The sequence below is a fragment of the Cyclopterus lumpus genome, chromosome 19 (genome assembly GCF_009769545.1).
Source record: "Cyclopterus lumpus isolate fCycLum1 chromosome 19, fCycLum1.pri, whole genome shotgun sequence".
NCBI lineage: Eukaryota > Metazoa > Chordata > Actinopteri > Perciformes > Cyclopteridae > Cyclopterus > Cyclopterus lumpus.
The window spans coordinates 11,073,353-11,101,192 of record NC_046984.1 but is presented as its reverse complement, the minus strand read 5'-3'; the positions used below and the strand labels follow the sequence as shown (position 1 = coordinate 11,101,192).

At 38.9% G+C, this 27,840-nt stretch overlaps 1 protein-coding gene across 1 annotated transcript; it reads left to right on the top strand.

The window, feature by feature from the left end:
- The first annotated feature begins 1,729 nt into the window (after positions 1-1,729).
- Positions 1,730-26,880, top strand: LOC117749173 (rho-related GTP-binding protein RhoN-like). Its single transcript, XM_034559404.1, has 5 exons — positions 1,730-2,048; positions 3,064-3,151; positions 20,340-20,449; positions 23,759-23,893; positions 25,841-26,880. Exons 1-5 carry the CDS (start codon positions 1,941-1,943, stop codon positions 26,093-26,095), a joined length of 696 nt encoding a protein of 231 aa, XP_034415295.1. The 5' UTR covers positions 1,730-1,940; the 3' UTR covers positions 26,096-26,880.
- Positions 26,881-27,840: the final 960 nt, after the last annotated feature.

Genomic DNA, 27,840 nt, shown 5'->3' with positions numbered 1-27,840 from the left:
CTGCTATTGTTGGAGTTACAGGGAGTAAATTAATTAATATGTCTTACCAACTGAAACCTATAAAAAAAATGTAAGAAACAGTTAATCTATAATAAAAGTGCTACAAGCACATACAACATAAAGTACTTGTACTTAAGGATTCCCACTTTCTGACGATTGATACTTCTACTCCTCTACAATTCATGGGAACATACTTTACTTTTTACCACATTTATCTGACAGTTAAAGTCACCAGTCACTTTGCAGATTAAGAGTTTACATAGAACATATGTGATGAGTTAATAAATTATAATGCACTGGATGATGTAAACTTTACCCCAACATAAACAAACTAGCCTTGACCTAGCACAACATCTTAATTGTGCTTGCATGTACAATGCACCAATAAAGTGATGTAATATTATGACATGGAACCATTCTGCTGCATAATGAGTACTTTTGCTTTTAATCCCATTTGGTATATTAAGCTTCTCTGCTTTTACATAAGCTTTTGAATACTTGCACGAATTTCTAATTTTACTTGAGTTTAGAATCTAGAAGTTCAATATTGCAAAGAGGATGGAAAACCAAAAAACTGATGACAAGGACGATAATAATTGTTAACATTTCCAGGAATATTAAAATCATATCATCAGCACAAAAGTCAAGTTTTTACTATCAATTGCACATACAGTATTGCTATATTTTAAACTTCATAATGAAAAATTCTAAAAATAACTGAATGGAAAACATACATGTCACTTGTGTGGCACACTGTGTGGCAAACAATTGACTCCTTCAGTTTGACCAGAAGATGGCGCTAAAAGACTTTCCTCCGCTTTTTCTCTGTCTATGAGTCAGCTCACTGATCTTATCATTATGACAACTTATGAAGTGAATAAGGTAGTTCAATGACTAACCGTTATTCATAGGCTACCAAACTGTTAGGATGCAGGTTTCTATACAGGGTCACGTGCCAGTTAATCCAGCATCATTTTTTTTTAACTGAATTGTAAAAGCTCTCAACTGTACAGTGACGATGACATGCTTAAGATAATCATTGTATGTATGGAGTACAATAGGCTTCATAATCAGCCTGTTGTACTGTGTAACACATGGGTCAGTGTGATAATGATAAAGCACTATAACATCTAAAATAAAATACAGTTTACGAGAATTTAATGCAAGTTTCATTACATTGAAAATATATCAAATATTCTCTGTTAATGAAAAACATCCACATTCATATGTGCTACTGTTTACTGTGAGAGACAATTGGTATGAATGCCTGTCACTGGTTGAGACTCGAAGACAGCAGAGACAGTCACGCGAAGACCGGAAGTACTAGCATGTTGGCTTCAAAATAAAGTAAAATTGAAAATAATAAAAACTATGTTATTAGTCATTCTTTTGATTAATTTCTCGACTTAATCTATATAGCTGAATTGTTATTGAGTCTTAAGGACATGTTAGTATTTTTCGGACAGGACATTTTGACTTGGGCTGTGTGGCTACATTTTGGTTATTATGAGACCACCCTTACTCCTATAGATTAGTTTTGATGCACACACAGGCAATTACAATATGTGTGAACAGTTTACATCTACAATGCAGTTATCCAATAGGTTGTATCCATATGGACAGATTCATATCACGTCATGGGTCGTAATATGTAGTCTTTTACTTTGAAAGATCGCACAGGAAATTCTGGTTTAGTGACGCTCCTTGACACGAGTTGCCGGTGTGCCTCACTTCACCAGTGGAGCAGAGGAGCGCAGCATTACGCAGAGCATGTAGTTGAAACTACATCAGACTGCAGTGCTAAAGTTTTTGGATCTGAATATATTTTTTCTTTGGGAAAAAAAACATAGACAACATTTCGAGCTGCTCTTCGACACTCCACCTGTTTGGAGCTAAATGACAAGTGGGCAGCAGAACTGAGCAGTTATACTCGGGGCACCATGGAGAGCAATAAGGGATTACTTCGCTGTAAGATTGTGGTGGTCGGCGATACGCAGTGTGGCAAGACGGCTCTCCTTCACGTGTTTGCCAAAGACTCGTACCCGGAGGTAAGAGAAGAGTTCTTCATTAAGATAAACACGAGTACAGTCTCTGAGACCACACGGCACGACAACGTCTCCATCCAGACGGAGATTTCCAGAGAAACTTCAACAACCTGCTGATATCATCTCTGATATCAGATCATCTCACGTGGGAACTGACTGATGTTATTCACATTTATGTATTCTATTGTGGTTTACTCCGTTCTTATTGGTTCCATTTAAATGGGATGCTGCCATGTGCATGGGAGATTTCTTTTGGCAGATGATGTCTCTTTCTCTATAATATAATTTAGCTTGATCTTTGCGGTCAAAAGAGATTACATATTTACATTTCAGTTTTCAGACTCGTGCCCATGTTGCCTCATATATCTGCTTTGCGCATTGTGCGCGTCAGTCCGTGCAGGAGCAGTCCGCCAGTCAACACTGAACCATTACTGGTTTGACTACGGCCACAACCAGTGAGCTGGACCGCCTCTAACCAACACACCGAATCAACACCGGTCTTTAGGTTTATAATAATTATTCATTATTATTAATCGCATGTGCAACATCAAGAAGTTACAAAAAGGTATTCAACACTTAAATACCTTATTGCTTTTTTAAGGTAAAAATAACTTACAAACCATACATATTTAGCAGATTAGTATTAAATGAGCTGTGGACATTTTGGACAATATCAAAATAGTTTTGAATGAATAAACACAATCTCTGTTGTGGTTTGGTCTATTAATGACCATACATTTACAACAATGGGACATATCATTAAATTGCATATATACTATTGAAAATAACAAAAATACAGTACCCCAAAGTAGAAGACAGACAAACATATCATCTGTACTTTATATATATTCTTATTTTTCAATAGAAACTCTTTAACTGTTGAGGATGATGAAATCAAAGCTTGGAAATAGCCATATCTACTCTACACATGCTTTCATGATCTGAATTGAATTTCACAATGTACACAACACCCCTGTGAGATTTCATCTCATTTTGGCCACACGTGTCTCTTTTTCAGAATTATGTTCCCACCGTGTTTGAAAATTACACAGCCAGCTTCGAGATCGACAAACAGAGGATCGAGCTCAACATGTGGGACACTTCAGGTGAGACGCACTTGAGTTTGGTTTCATTCCTTTGTGTGACACGATTAAGATGCTGATGTGATGATGAGGTGTGCCGCAGCATCTGGCCCGTGAAGAAGTTAGTTTAACAGGCGCTCCAGGTTCGTAAGCAGCTGACTCGTTGGTGCATTCAACAACATCCAGGCTGTGGGCCAGAAACAAAGTGACCACTAAGAGTGTGTCAGGATAATCTGTTGGGAGTACTGAATGACACTGTTTTGTGGTCAATGTGGATTCATCATTAGCAGACACAGTGTTTCCATAACTTCAGTCCTGTCATCACCTTTAGAATGAATGTGAACAGAGATACATCCACTCTGGGAGAGGATAAACAACTTGTCTTTCAACAAGTGTGCCTGCTCCAAGTAGCTGTCACAGCATAATCATTTCTTATGAACACGTACACAATTACTTTATCACAGTTGCAGTTTGACATCGTGGCCAAATCCATGCAACATGGCAGGTTTTTTCCAAACGTGGATTTTGTTATTTTGAGTAAACAAATGTTGATATCAGAGATCTTTGTTGACTCGAAGAGCTCTGGGCCCGCGGTTCAACACTACGAAGTTAACTCTAATATGTGAGGAGGACTGATGCCACAATGTGCATTTTTAGACCACAGTTGAAAGTTATTTTACATTTTTGAGACTAGAATAGCTGTCCGATTATTTCAGACGTAAACTAACTTCCTCTCTTTGTCAGCCTTCAGGCCCTTTCAAATTTAATTTCCACTTCATGACGATACCTGAAAACTTGTTCCACAGAGAGCAGCAATTAATTAATTAATTTCGCACCGTTCCATTAACCTCCACCCATGCAGACATACAGGAAGACCAGCTAGACAAGCTGGAGATTAAGAGCTGCAGCTGCTGAGGCCGGTGCTGCCTGTTGGCTTGCAGTGGGTGAGGCCACTCGACTGCGTTTGAACAACACCCTCTAAAATTGCTGCTTGTTTCTCACAAACACACACACGCGCACACACACACGCGCACATACACACATACACACACACACACACATGCACACACGCACACACTGAACACCAAAGGAATGCTTAAACCGTCATTTACTCCACCATACAAAACAATTTCAATTTATCTTTTTGTGTGAATCATGTGCTATTCACTTTATTATGTCATCATAATGGCATCCTCTTGCTGCACATAGTGGACATAGCTCTCCAAGGTGTGACTACCCGTACCTGTGTGAATATGATGGAAGCCGTTTTGTCATGGAAGCTTCCTTAAGCCTTCTCCGTTCATACATTTAACAAACATCTTTTTTCTACATCAGCGTGTGAAAGAAAAATGTAAAATGTGTTTAATAAGAAATACTTTATAAAGGTTTTATAGGAGGATACACACCAGCTAAATTGATTTTTTTTACAACCTGGCAGCCCAAATACTACATTTATTAATAGCTTTTTTATTGATTTAAAAAGCAATAATACATTAAAAAATATAAAAGAATATGCCAAATTGTACTGAAATGTGTGGAGATAAAGACAAAGGAAGGACCTTATAGTCATCATTTTGGATAATATGCTTGCTTCCGAGCGTCAGATGAGAAAATCGATTCCACTCACACTGCACAATAAATCTGAAACGACAGACAGCAGCTGGTTAACTTAACATAAAGACCGGAAACAAGGTAGCCTGTTTATTACTAGCCGCGACAGTGTGTGGCTGGTTTTGTGTGTGCATGTGTGTGTGTGTGTCATCATAGCCTTCATACATCTGTCTGTAGACAAATTTAGTCACAACAATAGCAGCACAACCCTGCAACATGCAGTCACATCATGTTACAGATGTGTAGTTGAGATCACAATAAAGATGGGTGGGGTTTGGTCGAGGGGGCCGGTTGCCCGATTGCCGCCAAGGCTAGTTTGATCCCATCGAATGACGGTCTCTAGAATTCATATAAATTTAATTAATTGGATCTATGCCAAAAGAAGACCTTTGAGTGATCTAGATTATGGCAAGTGATCCGTGTCTGACCCGAGCTGGCTTCCTCCAGCTCTGAGAGAAGAAGCGTGCGTTGCCTCGCCGCGTCCCTGCGAGCCATTCTGGTTCTGTCCCAGCGGGCAGGTGCATTGACCCCTACATCAGTATTACCACAATTCCCCCTGGTACCTGCCTCTTCTGACTAATAACTGAATCGGGGTATTACAGTCACTTGGCGAGCTGATGGGTGTGTGCGTGTGCTGCTGCATCAGTCGCTGTAACACCCTTGAGTTTTGAACTTTTGTTCTTACTTACATTTGGTATTTCTTATGCAATCACAGTTTTGTTTGAGTATATAGAGGCCTGCTGGTGTGTGTGTGCGTGTGTGTGTGTGTGCATTCACTGGCATGTGCAGCCATGCGTAAGAGACAGTTGGGCAAATGTTTGTGAGCATTAAGTTTGTCTGTGTACGTCCCGGTGCATGTCATGGCTTGTGTGTGCAGTTTGCATGACAGCCGGTGAACTGAACCAGTGGGGAAGAGGCCATTGCTGAAGCTCAGTCATAATAGAACAATCTGTGATCACAAAGTATCATAACAGTTTAATATAGCATTTTGGCAACAAAGTGGTACCAATTGAATGTCAAATTAATTTCATTTGATTTGTTGTACGTCGCTTCGGAGAATCAACGGATGCCAATACAGATGACAGAAGAACACACAGTGATCCCAGTTGTATGATACAAGGCCAGAGCTCCTGTGAGGATAACAGATTAGAGAAGGATGGATGAGGAGATAAGGAGTGTTGTGAGAGTGAGAGAGTGTTAGGCAAGGTGCCAGAACGAGCCTCCGAGCTGCTCGCCCATTGTGCAGAAACAAACAATGGATTTAATGAATCAGGCACTCGCTGTGTGACCAAACACTTGCCCCCTGTCTCCTTCATGCTTAATGTCACTACACCACCCACTGCTTCCTCACCCTCTTGCCTCTTTCCTCTACATCCTCACAGAGTTGCTTCCAGACGCCTTGCCTCGAAGGTTAAACTCTTTCTGTCTTCCTGACAAACTACTTTCCTCCCTCGGTCTACTCTGTGTATATATCTGTTACTCTTCATCATTCTCTCAACCTTTCTGCCATCCTCATCTCTTTCATTTTGTGTCTTTTATAAATGAGTTGAATGCTGAGTCAAGAGCCAGAGTCAGAACAATATTATTAGTCAAGACGAGTTTCAAAGTCTTTCTTTCTCGGCCCGGCAACAAAACAAACTCACCTTTCTCCCACTTTGTATCCATTGTGTATATATTGGTTTGCAAATAGAAATTAAGCAGTGCTTCTTTTTTTTTTATGAAACTGAATTCCTAATTTATGAATATCATAATTAAACTGAACAATATAAACTGAAACAATAACGTCTTTAACTAGATTTTAACTCCCTCTTACAAGACAAGGCATATATGAGGTAATAATGCGGGTGTCATCTAAGGCATAATATGTCAGTTTATATTGTGCTTTAGCGGTGCATACAGTGTCAACAAACTCATTTGCGAATAATAAAATGACCAAAATTGCCACATGGTGAATCTGGAAGCTTTCAGCCCCCTGAGGGCCTTGGGGTCCCGAAGCAGTTGCCAGCCCTGAAATGACACTACCCAGGCCTGAAAATATGACTGATTTGCCCTTTTATTTCACTTAATTTTTCAGTCTGACATAGTGTTCATGTTAGCCAATTGTATTTAGGAGATTGCCCAAACCAATCAGTAGCAATAGTGGCCATTTATTCCAATGAACATTGCTCACCATCTGCATAGCCCAAAAAGTTTTTCTCCCTGGGCCAGGCTAGTTCTTCCAAAATCTAGCAATCAAACACCCTCTTTACCATATTCTGTATTGGCATATGAGTTTCCTTTGTGTACTGTTCTGTGCTTTATGGCGCTGACATTTGTTTTTAACTTGAAAATTGAAAGTCTGCCGGGAAAAATATATAATTTCTGCTCACAACAAATACAAAACAAAACAAACGACTCAAGTAATATGTCCAATTCTTCTGCGTAAGAAGCTTCTGCAATATTTAAATGTGCACATGCGTCTCGTGGAGTCATCAAAAGGCAATTAGCCATAAAACCCCCAAATAAATTAGTCTCAATTTGCGAGCCATGTTGATAGCGATGACACAGCAGTTGTGATGGTCACCAAATGAAAATAAACTTAAAATCTGATCCCAGCCGACCTCACGTACTACAGTATAATACAGTTTTCATTGATTCTCCCTTCTCTGCACTTTTCTCTCCCTTTCTTTCATTTCATTCTTCATAGCTCTGGCTGCCAACCCCTCACCGGTCTCTTCTCCCCTCTGTGTCCAACTGGCCAAGGTCAGGAGTCCCACTGTACGGGGACTGCCCTCTCAGCGCTCTTGCACTTGATTAGCTTAGCTTGCAATTCTGTTGTCAGTCTCTCTCTCTCTGTCTTTATGTCTCTCCTTCTCACTAAATCTTTTTTCTCATTTCTTCTGAAAAGCCCATGCTGCCTCTGCCCTTAGCTCGGTGTGTCCTGGCAGCTCAGATACCACATGTGACTCTCTCTAATCTGTCTTTATGGGCTGTGACAACAAAAAACAGACATGGCGCTCAGAGTAATTCTGCACGCATCTGGTCAATTATTACCAATTTGCCAATGTGGCTCTTAAAAAGGTCATACATTAGATTAATGGACAGAGTGCAGGGGTGACCTTTACATTCTTAATTAATTCCCAGAGGTTAATTATGAATACGTCCTAAAAATCACAATTCTAGAATCCAAGGTAATATAATGTTGTGTAATAATGTTAAACTTGGCATTAAAACAGACCTGTACTAGTTCGCCTTGTCATTCATGACAGCTATGGAGGTAGTAAAACAAGTCTTTTGGGCAAAGCACATTCCACAATCATTTTTGTTGTTGTTCTATGTATTAAATGTGGGGAAAGTGAGTCATAGAGTGAAGTTATTTCTATTTGGATGACATGTAGTATAGTTGCCATATCAAATTAAAACTATTGGGTTAGTAAAATCCTCCTAAAACATGTTTTAATTATCTTTACATCCTGACAGAAATCAATATATTATTTAATATAAATGTCCAAACAAGAACAAATCTAGTATCTCAGGCTGTCGCAGCGCTAATTTCATTCAACCCAAATAAAAAGATGGGACCGCCTTCCTTTCTGTTTACCTGCGATAAACAGCTGTGGCTACTAACAATAGCCATGTTTGTTTACGCTCATTATGAAATGTTTATGTTCACAATGATAATCGCGGGGAGAGGTTTTGAAGGCAGGCCTGAAGAGACCGACTGTCAGTGTTGCAGCTCGCTACTCTCATCGGAGTTGGATTATTTAATATCTAGGCATTCTTGCTATAATTCTCAACATTACCAATGCAAGCTTTAAGGTGTTAATATGTTAGCGTTGCGTTTGTAACTTGTTTTCGTTACCCCAAAAATCAGTTTAGCAGGTTAAAGGGATTTTTAATTAAGCCAGTTTTAGCAGCATTATTTTAAACGTAGTCTCAGTAATGCTGAATGATTGGTTTTGTTTATGATGCTTTAAATTAAGGCTTTTAAGGTCTGTTGTCTCAGCTGGATTCATAAAGAACGAGCACATTTTACTGTTGCCGCAAATAAATTCAAGTCTCGATATCTTTTCTTTCTTTGTGGCTGGCTGACGACAAAAAAAAGCAGCTGTTGCCCGCAGGACACTCGCTACAAAAACAAAAGTGAACTGAAAATGTGAAAAGTGTGAGGTAACAGTGGATAAAGCAACCGGCTGAACCTGCGGCGTCACGCCTTAAAACAGTGAGCGACGAAAGGAACGTCTTGAGATTTTGACGCCTTGAACTCTGCCCTCCAAAGCCGCTTTCTCCTCAGAAGCATGTAAGCTGAATCTGCTGTGATACTTCCTTGAGTGCTTGACAAGTCAATAAGAGCTTGCTTGCACTCACAGCTCACATGCTGCTCTTTCTGTCACATATACCATGCACACATTGCTGGCACTTTTAAGACCCTGTTGCTTCCATCTATCCATCCCAGCTCCACGGAGTCTGTGGATAAGATTGCCTTAACAATGCATCATTCATTCATGAGCAGCTTTTATGACACCAATTACACGTCGGCTCCTTGAAAGCACTACCTAGATGTGCTCTGAGGGAGCATCTGCGTGTGAGTGGCACCTGGCTCCATGACAGGAATGAGCGGAGGAAATAGTTTGATGCGTCGAAGCGTTACAGAGGCTTTTTGGACAGAAGTGCGGAAAGTGGAGGAACTGGGATTTTAGTCCAAGTGCTGTTTTTTTTTCGCACTAAACATGTGCAGGGGCGTGTATGTTTGTGTGAGTAAGCGTATAAGTGCTCTGAGAGATTAGAGGAGTGGTGAAATATATAAATAGAGACAGTGAAGAGACAGAAGGATATAGTGTCAAAGTGGAGGGCTGAGTAAGTGCTCAGAGTCATGTATAGGAGAATGCATGCTGGACCAGATGAGTGTCAGTAGGTTTTCATACTGTGAGCCTGTGCCCCAGTCACCCTGGTTTGGTTCTCTTCTGCTCCTGCAGCCCATTAGAAGACCAAGGGTACATTGAAAATCAATGGCCTAGATGCATCTCCACTCTCATTCCCAGGGGACACCCACCCGGTCTGTCTCTCAGCTCCTGGTGCATGTGTAACTGAGCAGTCTAAGAGAGACAGGAAGTCTGGATCAACATGCACACTGGACTGCTAACTTTTAGATATGACTTTTGTATATGATTCTCCAGCATCAACACATACCACACTTGTGTATTTATTCTTCAAGTTGCGTTTCAGCGCTCATTCTTTTTCAGATCTCTTCATTCATCCTCCACGTTTTAAAACATGTGATTTAAATGTTCATTTAGATACAGAGGTGCTGTTTTGTGTCCACTATGCACCATCTTTTTAAATTTTTTAAATTTAAAATATAAAGACAATAAGCAACCCGAGCCTGACACAAAACATAATGTATAGACATGTTTAAATATTGATTGCACGCAAAGATACAGTAACACACATTTAGAGTGGACGAGTGGGGGGTTGCCATGTCCATTAACCTTCATCTTAAATGACGTATATTCTATATGTCAGTTACTGTTGCTCTTTCTGGTTCATACAATTTATCCAGTATCATTTTGCTGGAGAGCATAATCTGTTCGCTCCATTGATAGAAAGTCTGTACTCTTAGAGCCAAAAGACAGGCAACACTAGAAAGGTGCACTCAGTCGAAGTGTGTCTGCAATAAACACTCCTGTGTTTTGTGATTGAATGAATACAACCCAGAACCATCTCGACACCAATAAGATGTTGTAAAACACACTTTCGTCGTAAAAGAGAGCAAAATGAATGTCGGCATGACCACATTCATTGCAATGAAATATTGTCACCAAGACAGCGGACACCAGCATCATGTTTTAGAAAGCGGTTTAAAACCACAGTTGTTATTTCTTATGAGACAGGGAAAAAAGTAATTATACTTTGTCGGGCACTTTGTTGAGACACAAAAGCACAGGAGGGCACTCACGGGGTCTATCCATCCACTTAAGACCCCCTCTATCCCTTATCTATAATGCAAGACATAGCTATGACCACTCCATTCAACTTCCAACACATCAGCCATTACTGAGAGGGTTGGAGGAGATGGAGGGTGGTGACCCTGTTTCTACTGCATTGTGATATACCGTGATTTCTATTGTACAATTGAAAAGGAACAGGCTATTGTTACTTTACAAGAATGATTACCTGGAAAGGTACATCATATACAGTAGTTCAGTGATTCTTAACCCACACATGGTGTGAGGTATATTGGTACTCCTGGCTGTGAATCACAGCTTTAGTTGATGAACAGCTTTGTAGTAAAACTGTGTTGTATGACTTGAAGCGTGATACATATTAAAAGATTTGAAGACAAATATATATATATATATATATATATATATATATATATATATTTATATATATATATATATATATATATATATATATATATATATATATATATAGGCACATTTAGTGACACAATACTTTCTGGCATTTAAACTGAACAGTTAAAATTTTCCGTGCAAAATGTTATTTACAGAGTTACATTTCTTTGTAATACACATTTCTTTTTTTAATATGTTGTTGCTTTAATGTCAAGATTTTCTTGTAGATTTAATAATAATATTATATGCCTTTTATAATAATATAATGGACTTTCTTTTTCTTTCTTATCCCATTGGCTGTATGGCCTTTGAAACTCCCATCAAGCCCGTAGAGTGTTGGTGCAGAGCTCCATGTTTAAGTCCGGGTTTGAACTTGAGAATCCGGGCTGCACAGGAACATACGGCTTCTCAGACAGCATACACAATCACAACAGGAGCTGGGAGCTTTAATGTGAAGGGGATATGCCCAGATGCCCCCTGTCATTAATTTAAAGGACTCCTGCAGGATTACTGCTGATTTCAGGAAAAACTGTGCTCACTGGCAGTGCTCTCCCTCTGCGCTAACTGATTTAGAAACAAGCAAAAACATCACGGAGCATTTCTCACTGAAATCCAGCCCGGCATTCTGTTACTATTCTCAGTCAAAATGAAATAAACTTGACTTTAAAGGAATACTTCAACCTATAAATGACCATTTGTAGATCAATTACTCACCACCTTAACGTGCTACGTGGCCGTGCATGAACCAGTAGTGACAGAATCGATTTGGTGAAAATGAATACGTCTGGATATGAGACTTGGATTATATTCTGCTTGAGTTTGTAAATGGATGTTTTGATATAGTTTTGTTGTTTGTTGTTAAATCTGTCCCATAGTTTTCGGATTCACTGTGGAGATATGCGAAAATAACAAATATTACTAATAGTATATGACTAATATTACTTTAAAACAGACTTGCGAATCTGAATAGACAAAACCTGAGGGAACTTTAGCCCGACTTTCAGTAAACACATTTTATTACAAGTGTTTGTTGTTATATAAAGGCCCTATTACTATCTGACTCAACTTTTTAAACTCTCAAGCAATTGTTAAATTAGTCGGAAGAAGATATACGTTTCTAAAACGTTACATTTCTATGTACAAACCTGTGGCGCTAACATTAAGCAGATTACGTTGAATGTCTTCATCAGAGATTTCAGTCAACCATATATATTAAAAAACAAACATGTTTGTGTGGTATGGAAAATCCAAATCTGTTGTCACACTGCAGAGAAGCACATTGTGCAAAGACTGTTTGCCTCTTGATGTGACTGGCAGCATCGGCATCAATCATTTCTCCACACTGTTTTCAGACTATTGTTTGGGATACAAGCAGAGGAGTTTTCACAGCATATTCCAGTTGCAGCTCAACCAGAATGCAGCAGACTGGTCTTCAACCTAGATTCACCAACACTACTCCGCTCCTCCGCGACCTTCACTGGTTACCGGTGGCCCCCGCATCCGCTTCAAAACATTGGTACTTGCGTACCGTGTTGTGAACAGATCGGGTCCGGTCTACATCCAGGACATGGTCAAACCTCACAACCCAACTCGTTCACTTCGCTCGGCTTCTGCCAATCGACTCGTAGCTCCGTCACTACGACCTAAACACTCAACAAAGTCACGACTGTTTGCTGTGCTGGCTCCTCATTGGTGGAACGAGCTCCCCATTGACATCAGGACAGCAGAAAGTCTCTACACCTTCCGCCGGAAACTAAAAACACATCTTCTTTGACGATACCTTGAATAAAATCAGATTAGGACTTCCGTGGCACTTGAATGGCTCTTAGTTATAGCATTTTGTCTTTCTTGAAGAAATGTTACTTTCTTGATTCTTGTTGTTCTGAGTTTGTACTCACGGTTGAATGCACTTATTGTAAGTCACTTTGGATATAAGCATCAGCTAAATAACATGTAATGTCATAATCCACGATTTATAAACAGCTAAAACACTTAATTTCACCATGAAGTTCAAACTTTGAGTTACATTCTCACTGTTAAAAATAGGATTAGTTTCACTTTTTTATCATAGGAGGATAAACACAACAAAAATAATAATATCCTGTCATATATATCTTTTCTGATGAGATTTTCAGAAATGATCTGATCCCTCTGCCTCAATGGATGGGTTGTTGTAATGACACGGCGAACAAAATGAGAGAATGGAGAAAAATATATCAGGCATTACACTTTCTCCTTAAAATAGGAAAGAAAGCCGGAGCGGCACAGTGTTGCTCCGCAGGGCGTCTCAAGGTGTTGATGCATAGTCGCTGAGTGATTATCCACGCTGAGCGTGCATGTGTTTCTACTGAGTGGACTCTATTACTGTATGATAATCATCTAAACGGACAGGCTGATATCGCTTCTGTTATTTACCAGACAGACGTGTTGTCTCCACAGTTCACACGCCGTGAGTGTGTAGCAGTTATCTCTGTGGGAGGTATTACCTATATTTTCTGGTGGTGGAAGAAAAATACATTAATCAGTAGCATTACATTTTAATGCCATTCCCTCTCTGGATGTGTTTCCGAAATTCAGACCTGGATGAACCCCTCCTCCAAAAAAAGGGCACTATTTTTATAGAAGAGCATGACTGGGACAAACAGGATTTCAGTATTGATGATCATTACTGTGCTGTGATGGCAGACAAAAATGTCGTAAGAGAGGATGAATTATGATCTCACGGTGTGTTTATGTTTCTACTGAATCACGCAGAGCCGTGAATGCTGAAAGATACAGCATGCAGTCTGATCGTCTCTTATCAGCTACTTTACAGTTTTGAGCTTGACTAACCAAATACATATATTAATTTTGGTTAGTGCGAAAAAATACAACAACGGATGTTTAATAATTAGTTTTACAGGTTCAGACAAAATGAGAAACGGAACTAGATTTACCATATTTAACAGAATAGATAACATCCCTCCCTTCATTTCATAATTAAGAAATCTGCCTCGTGGAGCTCATTAAAGGTCGCTCATCAAGAAACTTAACTTACAACAAAAAATCTTTTCCTCTAAGCTGAACCTGCAGTACAGTCACGAATATACTGACCGGTGATGAAATGAAGAAAGAAACCTGAATAAATGAGTGGTGAAATGTGTATGAACATGATATGATCACTCGTTTGTGTTTACATGGACAACGGTGTAAGATTTATTATTTTGGAACAGTTGTTTAACTTTGTTTCAAAAAGCCCGGAAAAGAAGGAATGATAGACAATTTAACTAGTATTCATTCAGATTTATGTATTATTACAAATATATAGTGCAGGATTTGTTAGTGATTTATTAATGTTGACTCTGGATTGTATTAATAGCTGGTGTCTTGTAGGCCCAAATAAAATAAATGGCTTAATAATAAAGTCATACATAGTCATATATAGAGTCATACATATAAATACACAGTCAGATCAGTGTATTTGTGTATTACCAGTACATGATAACTTCTTTCTTGTTATTTTTATGTTATTTATGAACACTTCTTTGGATAAATGTCTGGTTAGATGTCTTTGGTTGTCATAAATAATAATACATTTATGTTCGTAAATGTTTTTATGTCCAAATTTGATAAATGAAATGCATTGTCCAGTCATAAAGAGGAACACACACAATGTTCTTTCTCCATTTTCAGCTTCTCAAAGGTGAGGATGCGCTGCTTTTCTTTGTATTTTATGAGAAAGTAAACTGAACCTTTGTGTTTTGGACTGTTGTCAGACAAAATTAGCTATTTGAAGATGTCACTTTATGCTCTCGAAAATTGTGATAATGAAAATAATTAAAGTAGTTGCAGCCCTACTCCTCAGAAGGTCAGTAATTTCATACCATTTGCATTCCTGTATGACGTCGTTGTGCACTATGGACGTCAGTCGACATCAAATGGCACAATTAAAGTATCTCACTTAAGTGATAATGTGTCAGTGACAGGACAAACCTGTTCACTCCTGTAATCCAGCCCAGTGTCATGTCATTAAAGTGGATTACATACCAGTTTTTGTGCATTTCCATTTTCAAAGCATGTAGTTTGGCATCAGGTGTCACATTACTGTGAGGCACTTTGTGTAACTCTTTTAGAAGCTATCATTCAGGCAACATTACATGAGCCTTTTAGGGAGGGCGGACCTTTCTCAGAAGCCACTGAATCAAAGAGATGTATCTGTCAAAAGCAGCACACAAGTGGATTATATGAAATTACCAAGAGGGTGTGGACGGGGTACACGTACCAACCTGTTGTTGCGAACAACCAACCAGACAATTGAAAAAAAGGAAATGGCTTTTTTGTACGGATCAAACATCAAACACATGACAACCCAATGTGGAGTAACAGCCCGGTGTTGTTTCCCAGACGGTTGGGCGTCTCTATGCCAAAACGTTGTACAGCAGAGACACATCTAACATATGTTTGACGTAAATACCTGTATGCTATGTTACATCCTTGAGTATTAGAACAATGTTATTCTGTGTGACGGGTGGAAGCATCGAAGTAAACTCGCTGAAAGCGCTTTAAGTGAACCTCAGTCCTTTGAGATAGTTTAATACATGCGGCCCTCCAGTGAGTGCCTTTTTGAGTTTGTTCTTGATCAGAGGGGTTCAGACAGTGACAGATGGGCGGAGGTTTCTTTGTGCTGCTGCTACAACAGCAGGAATCTTCCCATGAGGGGCATCACACTACAAGTCCCAGAGAGGGGGGGAAAAAAAGCTCACAGATCAATAATACACATTAGCTGCTGCTCGAGTGCTGAACATGGATTAGTTGACATCATGAGACTTGACTTTGAGGGTTGCAGTCTGTGTGTGTTTGTGTATAATGAAGAGTCAAGTAAGCACTAGCATTATCCAAGATTAAGCTAATACCAGTTTTATGAGGAATGGTGTAGCTGAATTAATTTACAAGCATGAATGTTTTTTTTAATATGAAGTATTTAATATACGTGACAAAGAGCATAAAGTGGGCAGTGGGGAGGGCAATGGTCCCTTCCCCACTTCCTAACCCCCTACTTCTGGCTCCTTTGCTCAAACCACACCCATCTTCAAACTCTAGCTCATTTAGATCTCAACTACACACTAGTAAAGTTGAATGACTGCATCCTGCAGTGTGGCGTCTCTATGGCGGTGACAAAATCTGACCACAGACCGACATGGAAGCACCTGGCAAAGTACTGAAAACCGCCTCTGTGGTACATCTGCTGCGGTCGGTGTCTCCAGGACCACATTTAGCCACAGTGATTCACACACAGAGTCGTAAGGTTAAAACAATACCAGTGTCACTGTGTCGGCTGATACTAATATGACAATAATGAAGTATCATAATCTCAATTCTTAGTGGCATCCAACTTAGGATCACTAAGGCAAACTGCCCTTTTGGCCACTGTACTGACTTATTATCACCTTATTAAGTTGTGTCACAAACTTGTTAGTCAAACATATTCAGAGAGTCATGAGAATTCATTTTGAGTTGTGTTTCTGGCCCCCTGATATTTGCTCTGATATTTTTAGCTTTGTTTTGGTCTCTACCAACTCCTGAGGGAAATATCTTTGTTTGCCGTTTGGTGCTGAACTGGCAGTGCGTACGGGATTAATCAGAACTTTTTTTTTTTTTACTGCAAACAGCTGCATGCTGCGGCTGAGAATGCTGATGAGCGCCGTGAGAGTGAACCAAAAACATTTAAGATGCGGTCCAGAACACCAAAGCTGCAGAAGACACTAAAACATTTAAAGCTGAGAGAAACTGAAGAGTCGAGTGGTAATTCTCTGTGGGTTCAGCAATGTGAGCAACCTCTTTCACATACAAGTAACATGTGATCTATTCTTGACGTGAAAATATTGATTTCAGCGACTTTAACTGCAGTCATGCACTCATAGACAGAAAGCAATTGAGTGTATTTTCCAAAATGTATGACAAGTGTATGTAGGCTAACTCGTCCTTTAAGAAACATGCGTTACATTTGTACATCCTGCTGTGTGTCGTCGGGATGGTTCATGTCACAAACCAAAAAAAGCTTTGACAGCTTATTGTAATAAGTCTTCAAATGAATTCTAATTCAAAGCTGCTTTGGGGATTTGTCTGTTTTTGGGAACCATTAATGAGAGGAGGAGAAGGATTCAAACGCAGAGAGACTCCGGATTCAGGATCCTTGATGCTTGTTTATTCTGGCAGGGCTAGGTAGACTGAACAGAGGAAGACTTGGCAGAACAATAAACAACGACTGCTGCTGAAAAAATACCAACTAACTAAATACACCAGAGAAAAGCAATCTGCTAAATAAACACGTTGTCTTAATGGGGCGGGGCCAGTCCTAGACAAAGCAAACTCAAGAGCGAGTTGCACTCTGCTGCGTTAGATAACACTGGGAGATGTTTCTGCTGATGTGGATCCCATGTTACGAATCCCTGGTTACACGCCTGCAAGGGATTACATTCACATGGCGACCTGATCAGCACCCTGGACAGTTCTTGTAAATCAGTTTATTATCTGCAATCATTTACATTCATGTAGTTGTCTAACTCTGTTATGTGTCCTAGCTTTTATGATAGAGTACATATTTCCACCTTCATTATTTCTGCGAGTAGAAGGAGGTTATGTGAAATGGCTTTTTAAATTTACATTAAAGCATAATGGAGTTTCATGATGTTATTATTGAGCTTTCTACCGTGCTCTTTTTTTTAACATTTTTTAATTTTTTTACTTCATCTTACCTTGGGGGAAAGGTTTGGGAAGAACTTAATTGTCTGTATCTGATGTTTTTTATACTGGAAATAAATGATTGCAACTGATTCACATTGTATCCTTAAAGTACATTGTTCAACCTTTTATTCATTAACAAAATATTAGAAATAGCTTGAGTTGTAATTTCACAACTATTAATATGTCCTCCTTGGTTTACCGTTAATTATGAGACAAATGCATTGTTAATTTAATGAACTTAAAGGTTAGCGAAATATAGCCTAAAATGCAGGATTGGGTATCGGGGAGTATGTGAGTCTATATGCACCGATCTGATATAATTTTTCATCTCATTTGCAGCTAATGTTAACAGAGGTTCCATTGAGGTATTATGATGATTATGATGCATTTAAGCCCTAAATTATATAAAAATTACTAGTAGGTGATGGTAAATTATAACGTTATTATGTGTTCAAATATAAACTCTTAACATTTTAAAATATATATATATATATATATATATATATAGAGAGAGAGAATTAGGTTTAACTTGACTCTTAAAACACTTTAAAACAAATCTAAAAGTTTTTTTTAATAAAAATGCAATTACTTACTTCCTAATGAGTTGAAAAATGAATGCTTTCTCTAGGAAAAACAATTCTAAATGTTGTCAAACATATCGTTGTTTACCTTATTTTGATACACAGCCAAAAGTGCCAGTCAGTTATATGATCAAATTCAATGGAAGATAACATTTTCAAACGTGGAAATTGTAAATAACGAACATATATGCAGTTGGTTGTCTTTGTCTGTGTAATAACTTTGTGGACATCCTTTATTAAAGTATTTTGGAATAGTCGGCACAAGTTCTTCTGATAACAGCTGACCAAAAGACATTACTCTGCATAGCTGTAGCCTATATAGGCCCTGGTGTACTTGCAAAAGTGCTGACAAAGCAGCTCTGCAAATGACTTGTTTTACAGCATCCCGTCCTATTGCCCAGATTAGGCCAGCAGTATTTTATAAAGACGGAAACTTTGTTAACATTACAGCACCTGTGAAGCTGAGCTACAGCTGTCGGATCACTGATGCCAGTGAGCGTGTGTGGGAGCTGTGGAGACCTACGGGTTTTTGGGGACTGTCGGGAACACTTCCACTCAGCCCTGCTTCATTTCACATTCATTCATATAATCATTCTCATTTTGTGTCAAGACTCGATCTGTACCTAGAAAAGCTTGACACAAAAGGTAAAGTGAGAGAGCGTGCGTGCTAAAACAGTATGTGTGAAACCCAGGAGCAGGAATTAGTGGGAGAGACAGGGTAAAATGGTTGTGGCCTTTAGTTTGACATTAACACAGATGCACAAACACACGGTTTGCTTTGGGGCCAGATTTTGACAGCATGACAAAAGAATTGTGGTAAATGTAACATAATGCACATACACTATACTTGTATATTGCCCTCCAGGTGTGTTGATGTTGTGTCATGAAAATTTAAAACAACTTGGTAGCTTAAAGTTCATAGTTTTTGGCTATCCATATTATTAAGAGTGTTAAGAACATTGTAGTTGATGACATGAGACAAATCTTCATTTTTTATGTCAGCTTTTTGTAAAAGTAAAAACACCCAGTATGTATTTTAGTGAAATAATGATTATCTTATCTGTATATTGTATTGTGCTGGATACATTTGGTGCTTTTATCTTTATTTTAACTTCCAAAACATCAACAGGCTAAAGGTGGTTCAATCAAAAATAGAGTTTAAAAAAAAACCCTTTAATTTGGTTTTAAAGTAGTAAAATAACAATTACAACATGTTTAGCTTTTGTGGTGTATAATAATAATATATTTTGCATCTGCGTACAAGAGGAGTCATTAAGAACTCAAACAACGTTTAGATTTTTAAAAGAGAAATAAAAGTCTCCTTTAGCATGTTTTAAATTGAAAGCTGTGCTATTTTGAAAATAACTTAATGGGTATGTTTGAATTGTGCTTTTATTTGTTTGGGCTGTATGTGTGGCAGAAACTCAGATTCAGTCAGGTTGTATGGGAATTTTCTGTCAAACACATTTTTGTAAAGTTGCCAAAGCCCTGTGCACGGTGACAATAACACGTAGTGTTGCAGACAATGAGGGAGACGGAGAGGGAATGGCGTTCCCTCTGGATAGGAATGTGTCCCCTTGCCCAGGTCACAATGCTCAATTCAGACTGGGCCCCCGGCAAAAAAACATGCCATTCTTAAATACCAGGTGACCCTTTGTGGGAGCCATTCATTATATCACTGTCACATGTCTGTCTGTTGGCTTATTCAAGACTATCAGACAAACAGACCAGGGGTTGTGGATGAGGCCCCTCTGTTCGTTTTGAAAGCAATGAATAACACCCACTCATTGTCATCTGCAGAGTGGCTTAGTTCACGGTAATTACATTTAATCATAGTTATTATCTCCAAGGTGCTCTGTAATGACTCATTTTGTGATAAAACTCTTCTGCAAAGTAACTAAATGACATATAATCCACCTGGAAATGTCAGTGATGTCTGTGTGTACTTTCTTCCGCCCACAGGTTCAACCTACTATGACAACGTGCGGCCGTTAGCGTATCCCGACTCAGACGCTGTCCTCATCTGCTTTGACATCAGCCGTCCGGAAACACTGGACAGCGTGGTGAAAAAGGTCAGTGTCACATTGACAGAAGTGTGAATGTGTCGTGACAAAACTCGGATGGTTTTCAAGGTGCATTTTGTTTCTTAGCAGGACTGAAAGCATCATAGCAGCCTTGAACGATTAGGTTCTGGTATTTTCAAGTCTATCTTAATGCATACCTCACATGCCATGTGAACTCAGATAGTTCTGCGTAAATTGATTCTTCTCTCTGGCCATGAAGGAATTTCTTCAAAGCACGACTACTACGCTGCCTTTTTGGGCTGAGCAGTTAGTGTAAAGTTGGTTTTTAAGGGTTTTTTCCAATGTAAACAGCTGCCTACTGCGGTCCAAAAGCGAGGTACAGATAAACAATGAGCTGAACTCACTGTGAAGCTCTGTAAAGCTGAGCGGACCTGCAGCTTCAGGTGATACTGATCTGTAGGTTCATCACTACGAGAGAGCCTTTTTCCATTGTCATTTGACACATCGTTATTATGAAATATTGATTGTGCTTAATGGCTCACGGGGTAGAGCGAGTCGTTCTTTAATCACAAGGTTTCACAAGGTTTGCAGCTCGATCCCCGTCTCCTTCCGTCTCTCTGCATGTCAAATTGTCCTTGAGTGAGACTCTGAACACGAAGTTGCTCTCCGGGAGCTTTACAGCATTCTACTGCTCCTAAATGCAGATTACTGTGATCGCAGACTTATATAAAGTACATTTCTTGTCTTATAACAAGAGAAAGTTTCATCTAATTTAATTTGCATGGAACACTAGTAGCTTTTTGGATATTGATAACTCTTACTTTTAACTGCTAACGAACATCTGTGAGTTGTGAATATCAAATGTATTTCGAGCGTTCGACCTTTGAGTCGACAGACATTCCTGCAGTCAGCACCATCATTCATCAATGACATCATCGATACAAGAGAAAAACACTTTTCTGTCTTTTATCTTTTATGTTAGACACATTCTCCCATCTATAGGGGGTCCACTTGAGACCTAACTTGAACTTTGAACTTATTAGATGACCTTAGTACTAGTGGTGAATAAACTAATCGCACAATGCATGCCCAGGATGCCAAAGTGACATGTTGATGGGTCACTCTATTCAAAGTTAAGATACAAAACAAAGCAACGTATCCTTATTCTATCTTATTTAAGTGGCACCTTGTCTTATTTCCATTTACTTTGACAAGCATTGCAAGCATCCATCTTCAAATAACTCCCTTGCAGTACATAGTACCTTTTCCCTTTGCCATTTTTGACAACCTTTTGCTTACCACATCTTGTGCCCTCCAATTTTCCTCTTAGAAGGACTATTTTCTTCTCAGTATTGCGAAGCTACAAAAATGACCCTCCCCCCGACTCCTTATCACTTCCCCTTTTCCTTTAAAAATGAAAACAAATCTTTTGTTCTCTTCAGTCCAATCTCTCTTCAAACACTCATTCGAAGATGTTATCCCAGTCAATACTCGCCTATTACCTTTTTTACAGCTTCAACCCATGCTTTGCAGCCGGCAACATTTTCTCAAGTTCTTAATCGAAATCTTTCTCACATGGAGCATATCAGCACCTCTGCATCTCCTGCTCTTTATCTCTTTTCTGTCTTTTTATCCCCCTGCCTGTTTGGATTGAAGTATCAGGATATTTGTGAAGGAAACATTTGATTATGAAAGCTGTGATGAGACCATCTCTATAGCCAACCTTCAAGGCTGCAACATAAAGCATGCTTGCACTGTAAGGAAAATAGCAGAGGATGACGGACACACACAATCTCATTGGCTGATGATGATAGGGCGTCTATAATTGGAATCACAATCTATACACAGAATACTAAGTGCCAGTCACATATGAAGTCTTAACCAGACTAAGAGTCGACAAGACATATGGCAGTATTTCAAATATAATGTTTACACCATCTATCCTGTTCACTATCTTAGTTTAGCAGGTCAGTGTGCTAACATTGGCTATTTAGTCATAAAACCAAAGTATTGGATAAAGTTAAAGTTAGCTGATGATGGTGCTAGATCAATTATTAATGGTCTACTAAAGTTGTTCAAATGAATACTGAGTGGAACATGAATGTCTGTTTCAGATTTCATGACAATTCAATTCAATAGACATTTCAATTAAAGCCACAAATGTCAACGTCATGGAGGCCCTAGAGGAAAAGTAAGGGGATCAAGTCAAGTCATCAGGACTCATCGTCTGGGGACCTTTAATGGGTGGGTATAAGAATTAGATTCAGATTCAACTTCATTGTGAATATTTGTGTAATCACATAATCCTCAAAAGGGTGTAAAACTCCCAGAAATTCACAGAATAATTACTGAGAACATGGCCTCATCGTCCTAAATGACAGCGTCAGCCCTTCCTGGTGGTTTTGATTTGTGTATTTTCAAAGAGCAGTTTACCTGGATTGCACAACTATTTGAAAACTGAATGGTCACCAAAGTTATCGAGAAATAACCATAGTCCATTTTCTTCCTTTGATCAACCACACTGAGCTTCAATTGTGTGTATTCTGCTTTTTATCCGGAACAGCGCTCCTACCGATTCTTTACATTAACACAAACAATAATCTGCTCTTCCCGTGGCTCCTTTGTGACTCTTCTAAATTGCTGCTATTCACCAGTTGCACACTGTTTGGCGGAGCGGCCCATTGAAAGGCAACAGCTCACTCTGCATAACTGCACAACACCCTGCTGCAGCCCGTAACAGCAGCGACGCAGGCATCCGGGAGAAAGGATCTCTTTGTAAGGAAGAACAAATGGAACAGCAACGCTCAAAGTGGTTGTCTGTGCCATGGTGTGAGGAGATTATGACAAGAGTCTCAGCGAGAACGAAAACGATAGAGAGAGAGAGAGTTAAACAGTTTGAGTCATGTCTCTCTTTCTCTCGGTCTTCTTGCAGCATTTATGTCCCGTGAGCATCTTGCTTTCGTGAGCTCCTGTTGTGGCTAACAGAACATCTATATTGTTTTAAACCCTGGAGGTCAGCAAGAGGTGAATGTTAAGTTACACCTTAAGCGATAAAATTAACTCTTTCTAGGTTCAAGTTTAATATAAAGACTGTCGCTGCCACGTTATATGGCCAACACATGTATACACACCTTTATCCACATATCCCTTTTTAAGTAAGGAACATCTTAATGCTAAACATATAATATGTTCGCCCAAGTTTGTGCATCCAGCTTTTGGGTTATATTTCTTTTGCTTAGTTTAGTGTGAATAATGGCAGGAAGAATGGAAATAATATGTTTTCTACTATCCTCACTCAAACCTATATTGGATTTACAATGACCCGGTGCACTCATGTTTTTGTCTGTTAATACACAGTGGCAGGGGGAGACGCAGGAGTTCTGTCCCAATGCCAAAGTGGTGCTGGTTGGCTGCAAGTTGGACATGAGGACGGACCTGAACGTCATGAGAGAGCTTTCCAAACACAGACTCATTCCCGTCACCCACGAACAGGTGAGGAGTGCAGAGGAAGCACCACTTATCTCTCTTTATCAGCATCAAACCTAGCTGGAAACTACATGAACTGCTGCTCCTGCAACCATACCCTAATAATGATAACTTCATTTTGCATGTGTGAAGAACTGAACCGTATTGACTTAATTTATTTAACGCCATAAGATTTTGAATATACAGTCATTTCTAATTTTCCGCTGCAGCGATTTTTATTTGTCTATAGTAACACTGTCTGACGGACAAATTTAATAGTATCATTCCAGCCAAATGATATCCATTACTTTGCTCCCTGGTACCCATACTGTAAACAAAACCTCTGAAAATGAATTTGGAGAATGGCATTTGTTTCAGATCATAACTTCCAAAAATATGTTAACACTAGGAGAATAAAAGAGCTGGGAATGAGCAAAGATAGAGACAAACAAACGGATGTGCGATAATACAATTGTTTTGTTTGTGTCTGGAGCAATGAACAGTGGCATGCATGAATATTAATAGCCTATTTTCAAGTAAATGTCAATTCACACTTCTTGGCAGCCTTTTGTCAAAATATTATATGTTCTCATACCTCTGACAGAGCAAAGGTAAACACCCTCACTTTACAGTCAGTAATGGCATACAAATTGGTCCATCAAGATCTCAGATTATTTTCTCTGGATATTTAGCTCCAAATTAAATGAAACCATTGATTAAGCCATCCGTTTTCCTGAAACTGTAACAGCAACAATTCCTTGCCCATCCATCCATCCATCCATTTTCAATACCGCTTATCCTCATTAGGGTCGCGGGGGTGCTGGAGCCTATCCCATTTACTATTACTTCGTTTGGCAGGATGTATACTGTAACTTTCCAGTGCAGTCCTAATTACACAGTGTGTCCATTGGCTTCATAGTATTGTGCAATAGATCCTTTAATCTCGGGGGATTGTGCACGGCACTTCTGTAGTCAAACAATTGATGTCACTGCGGCCAGACTTGATGGAAAAAGATGGAAAATAGAGCGCAGGCAGAAAATAGATGGATTTGTCCTTAACAGTGTTGCAATAATGCAGCCTCCCTGGAAGCACAGCTCGAGTCTTTAATGTTTTTCCATTGAAGAGAAATATTATTACCACATCTGACTGCTTGATACTCCTTCAATACGGAATACTTCCAACACTAATGGCTGAACACCCACACAGTGTTGGTGTTTCATTGTCAAAGACGTTGATGAATTCAATTGATGACACACTCCAGTAAAAAAAAGAATGAAATTAAGTGGGAAACTCAAGAGATAGTGAGAAAGCCACAGAGCAGAAACGCTACTTATAAGATCTAAATGATTGGTTGAATCAATAAAGAAAGAAAACTAAGTTTCTTACTATAAGGAACACCGACGCACAGAGCCAGTGTTGTTGCAGTACCGGTGAGCAAAATTAAAGCACAAAATAGAGGTTCAACCAGTCCAGATTTAAGATGGTGATAACCACTACTGGGAATAAGATGAGCTTTTACTCTAGAGTTTCACAATTGCAGAGATAGGCCATGAATATTTCATAGCTGCGTGGAGGATGTTACTTTGTTTGTACGCCCCAGCTTCTGAGAGCTTAGGTTTTTAATTAAGAGGCTTTCTTAAAGCTTAGTTTTACTACCATTTATTTATTGTTTTGCTTTTGTCTCAGTATTCTCATCAACCTTTTTTTTTTTTTTTTACATCAACTACAAGATGAGCTGCAGGCAAAACAATGTGAAAGCTCAGAGTTACCAACAGAGAACCAAATCAAAGAGTTGGCGGTGACCTAACCCAGAGCTAAAAAGGAGACTAAATATCAGATTTACATTTGCCATGTGGCAAAAAAACACATCTGAAAATAAAAGTTAATGTCGTCTGCTGAATGTGCTACCTGTGTCTTCACTGTTTATTCTTCCACTTAACAGACCCATATTCTGTATTTTCCGGTATTTTCAGGGAACTGCTTCGGCGAAGCAGATCGGAGCTGCGGCCTACACAGAGTGCACGTCAAAGTATTCGGAGAACAGCGTCCGCGATGTTTTCCACGTCACCACCCTGGCATCTGTGTCCCGTATCCATCGGCCCCAACTCAAACGTGCTGGCTCACGTCGAGGACTCAAGCGGGTCTCCCAGCAACCGCCCCGGACTGAGATTCACGAGCACCCACCCGCCATTAGAAAGGACCGGGCCAAAAGCTGCGTGCTCATGTAGGACCTGTCTGACCAGCAGCCTGACCTGTGTGTGCCAATGGACATGAAACCATACTGCACATGAACTTAATTTATTGGTAAATTTTTGTCAGATATTTGCACTGCATAAAGGACCATGTGATGAAAACGAGAACCAATGCTATCTTGTGGAGTTATTTGATGAAATGTTTGTCCATCTTTAGCTAAACTCTCCTTGTTATTTCTTTCTGTGTGGGCGTGTTCTTATCAGGGGAGGTCATTAGCGTGGCAAAAGCTTGTTTTTTCTTTAACGCTTTTACTCAAACAAGTGGACACAATTTGTCATGTACACAAACAGGCTGATTAGGAAATGAAAAACTAAATATAGAAAAAATAATCATTCTATATCACCAAGCAGAAACCAGCATTAACAGTGCTGATCTTGACATCTTTTATGTTATATCCTATTTTGAAATGCTATTCTTAAATGCTAAAGTAAATGAAGCACAATACATTGCACGCAAACTGTTCCGAGTTATTCATAAATGTCAGGAAATTAACGCCGCTGTCTACACCTCATATAACAAGTTGAAAATCTGGACTGAGGAAAAAAAAAAACTGTGGGCTGAGATGACACATTTTCTTCAACCACAAGTGCTTTTAATATTGAAAACTGAATAATCACTCACCACATAAGATTGAAGTGTTGTGAAATTAAAAAGTGTTGTCATAATCCACACTGGGAAGTAAAGTCGGGGAGGGATGTAAAGGGGGTGACTGTTATGTTGTACATGTGATAATGAAATAAAAAGAAAATAGTGCTCTGCTGAGTGTTGGGACATCTTTAATATGGAACTTATTCACTGACCGTGACACGGAATTGTTATGCTTAAAAACTGTACAAATCAGAAAATCTTGGATTTCTTATAGTTTTTAATTTGAATCTGTTTTCAAAATGTTTTCAACATTTCTCTTTGAAAAAGCTCCCTTTGTCATATAACTTCTGACTTAAAAAATATTCCCAATTATTAGCATAGAAATAGTAATTGTAAAGAAATGTTATTGTAAAGAAATTTGAAATAAAAATAGTCATACATTCACATTATGCATAGGGCAGCTCATCTGCGACAACTAAAATGATATAATATCATAAATTAATTTTATTGCAAATAGCATATGTAATGATAAACAGCCACATTAAAATGTACAAATTATTAATGATCTTTCCTTTTCAACAAGTCTTTGAGCTAAATGTTAATATCAGCATGTAAACATGCTCACAGTGATATTGCCAACATGCAGATGTTTAGCAGATATGTTTATCGTGTTCACAGTTTTGGTATAGCCAAAACTGTGAACACATTTACTTTGGCTAGTACTTAATAGTTAAGGTCCAGTAACGCTGTTAAAATGAATCCTCTGGGTATCCTGAATGGGCATAAAAAGATTATAATAGTTTTAAATGTTTCTAAAGTTTTTTGTTGAATTTAGTTGATTTTAGTAAAATGTTACATATTTAGTATAAGAGTAATTGTAGTTTTTTATTGTTAGGACAAAGTATATATGTCTCAGAAGTATTTAGCTACATGTACAAAATGCATGCTAAATGTGGCCATAAGGTTTTACATTTTTGATTTGGGAATCAACTTTTTTACTCTTTTCTACTATCACACTCAGAAGAACATTTTTCACCTGCAATTTCATCCCAACCTCAGTTGGTAAACATCAGATCTAAGTTGAATAGCTTGGTCAAACTGACTCTACTACAATATTAAAATCATGTTCTTG

Bases quoted from the DNA above. Each gene is read 5' to 3' on its own strand.
- LOC117749173 (XM_034559404.1), top strand. From the start codon at position 1,941: ATGGAGAGCAATAAGGGATTACTTCGCTGTAAGATTGTGGTGGTCGGC. The intron at 3,152-20,339 runs GTGAGACGCACT...TTCCGCCCACAG, and splicing joins CAACATGTGGGACACTTCAG to GTTCAACCTACTATGACAAC. The intron at 23,894-25,840 runs GTGAGGAGTGCA...CGGTATTTTCAG, and splicing joins TTCCCGTCACCCACGAACAG to GGAACTGCTTCGGCGAAGCA.